Source organism: Sinocyclocheilus grahami, unplaced genomic scaffold (assembly GCF_001515645.1).
Source record: "Sinocyclocheilus grahami isolate Dianchi unplaced genomic scaffold, SAMN03320097.WGS_v1.1 scaffold546.1, whole genome shotgun sequence".
In the NCBI taxonomy this organism is placed as follows: domain Eukaryota; kingdom Metazoa; phylum Chordata; class Actinopteri; order Cypriniformes; family Cyprinidae; genus Sinocyclocheilus; species Sinocyclocheilus grahami.
In genome coordinates this window covers 738,451-739,339 of record NW_015505725.1, presented here as the reverse complement: position 1 = coordinate 739,339, position 889 = coordinate 738,451, and the positions used below count along the sequence as shown (strand labels likewise).

The 889-nt window shown below is 36.3% G+C and overlaps 1 protein-coding gene across 1 annotated transcript in view; it reads left to right on the top strand.

Moving 5' to 3' along the window:
* The first annotated feature begins 54 nt into the window (after positions 1 to 54).
* Positions 55 to 889, top strand: part of LOC107555820 (splicing factor 45-like) — a 22,076-nt gene continuing 21,241 nt past the window's right edge. Inside the window, exons 1-2 of the mRNA XM_016238719.1 lie at positions 55 to 179; positions 483 to 630. Coding sequence (XP_016094205.1) covers positions 508 to 630 — 123 coding nt within the window. The 5' untranslated portion in view covers positions 55 to 179; positions 483 to 507. The remainder of the gene's footprint in view (positions 180 to 482; positions 631 to 889) is intronic.

The following is an 889-nucleotide window of genomic DNA, read 5'->3' as shown; positions in this document are numbered from 1 at the left end:
ATACTCCTAAGGAGTGAACGGCCATTGAACAAAAAGAAGAAGAAACTGATGTCGTGACGTGATAGCGCGTTTGTCCACAGTTGGTGATGATGTCATTCGTACGCGACCTCACACTTGTACCATGTTATGCTAACCGACGGTGCAAAACGACTAAGTCAGTGGATTTATTTTCGTTAAAGGTGTGTATCTAAGTGTATATATTTGACAGTTAAAATGCGTTAGTGATTTAAGGTAGGACGATAACCATTTAGTCTATTTATATGGTACAGTGTTCGTTGCAAGCCGCCTGGAAGCGAATGCTAAATGTGTAAATAGTAACGTTACTTGACTAAGTAAGAATAATCTTTTATCATTTTTAGAACCGAAGTTCTAGTAGCAGGTAAAGTTAGATTGTGCTTTTATGTTTAAAAGGTACATGCACGCCAATTTACTTATTTTGTGGACACGCTAGCATAATTCTGTTTCATGTGTGTGTATTTCAGAGTTTTTGGTTGGGAAGGAGGTAAAATGTCTTTATATGATGATCTGGGGGTCGCAACAAGCGACACTAAAACAGAAGGCTGGTCTAAAAACTTCAAACTGCTTCAGTCTCAGTTGAAAGTGAAGAAAGCTGCATTGACACAAACAAAGGTGGGTCAATGTTTATGTCATGGCTGACAATGATAACGCAGTCTTATTAATCCTTATTAACATGTTTATAACTAAAGTACGGTGGCCGAGAAGTGCAGAACAAATCACAATTCTGAAAACAAAAGAACAAATTACAAACGCAAATGCAAGTCTAAAAAAACAAAATAACAATTCAGAAAACACAACAACAATTCAGAAAACATTATAACAAGTCAGAAAACACAACGACAAATCCGAAAACAAATTAACAAGTCAGAAA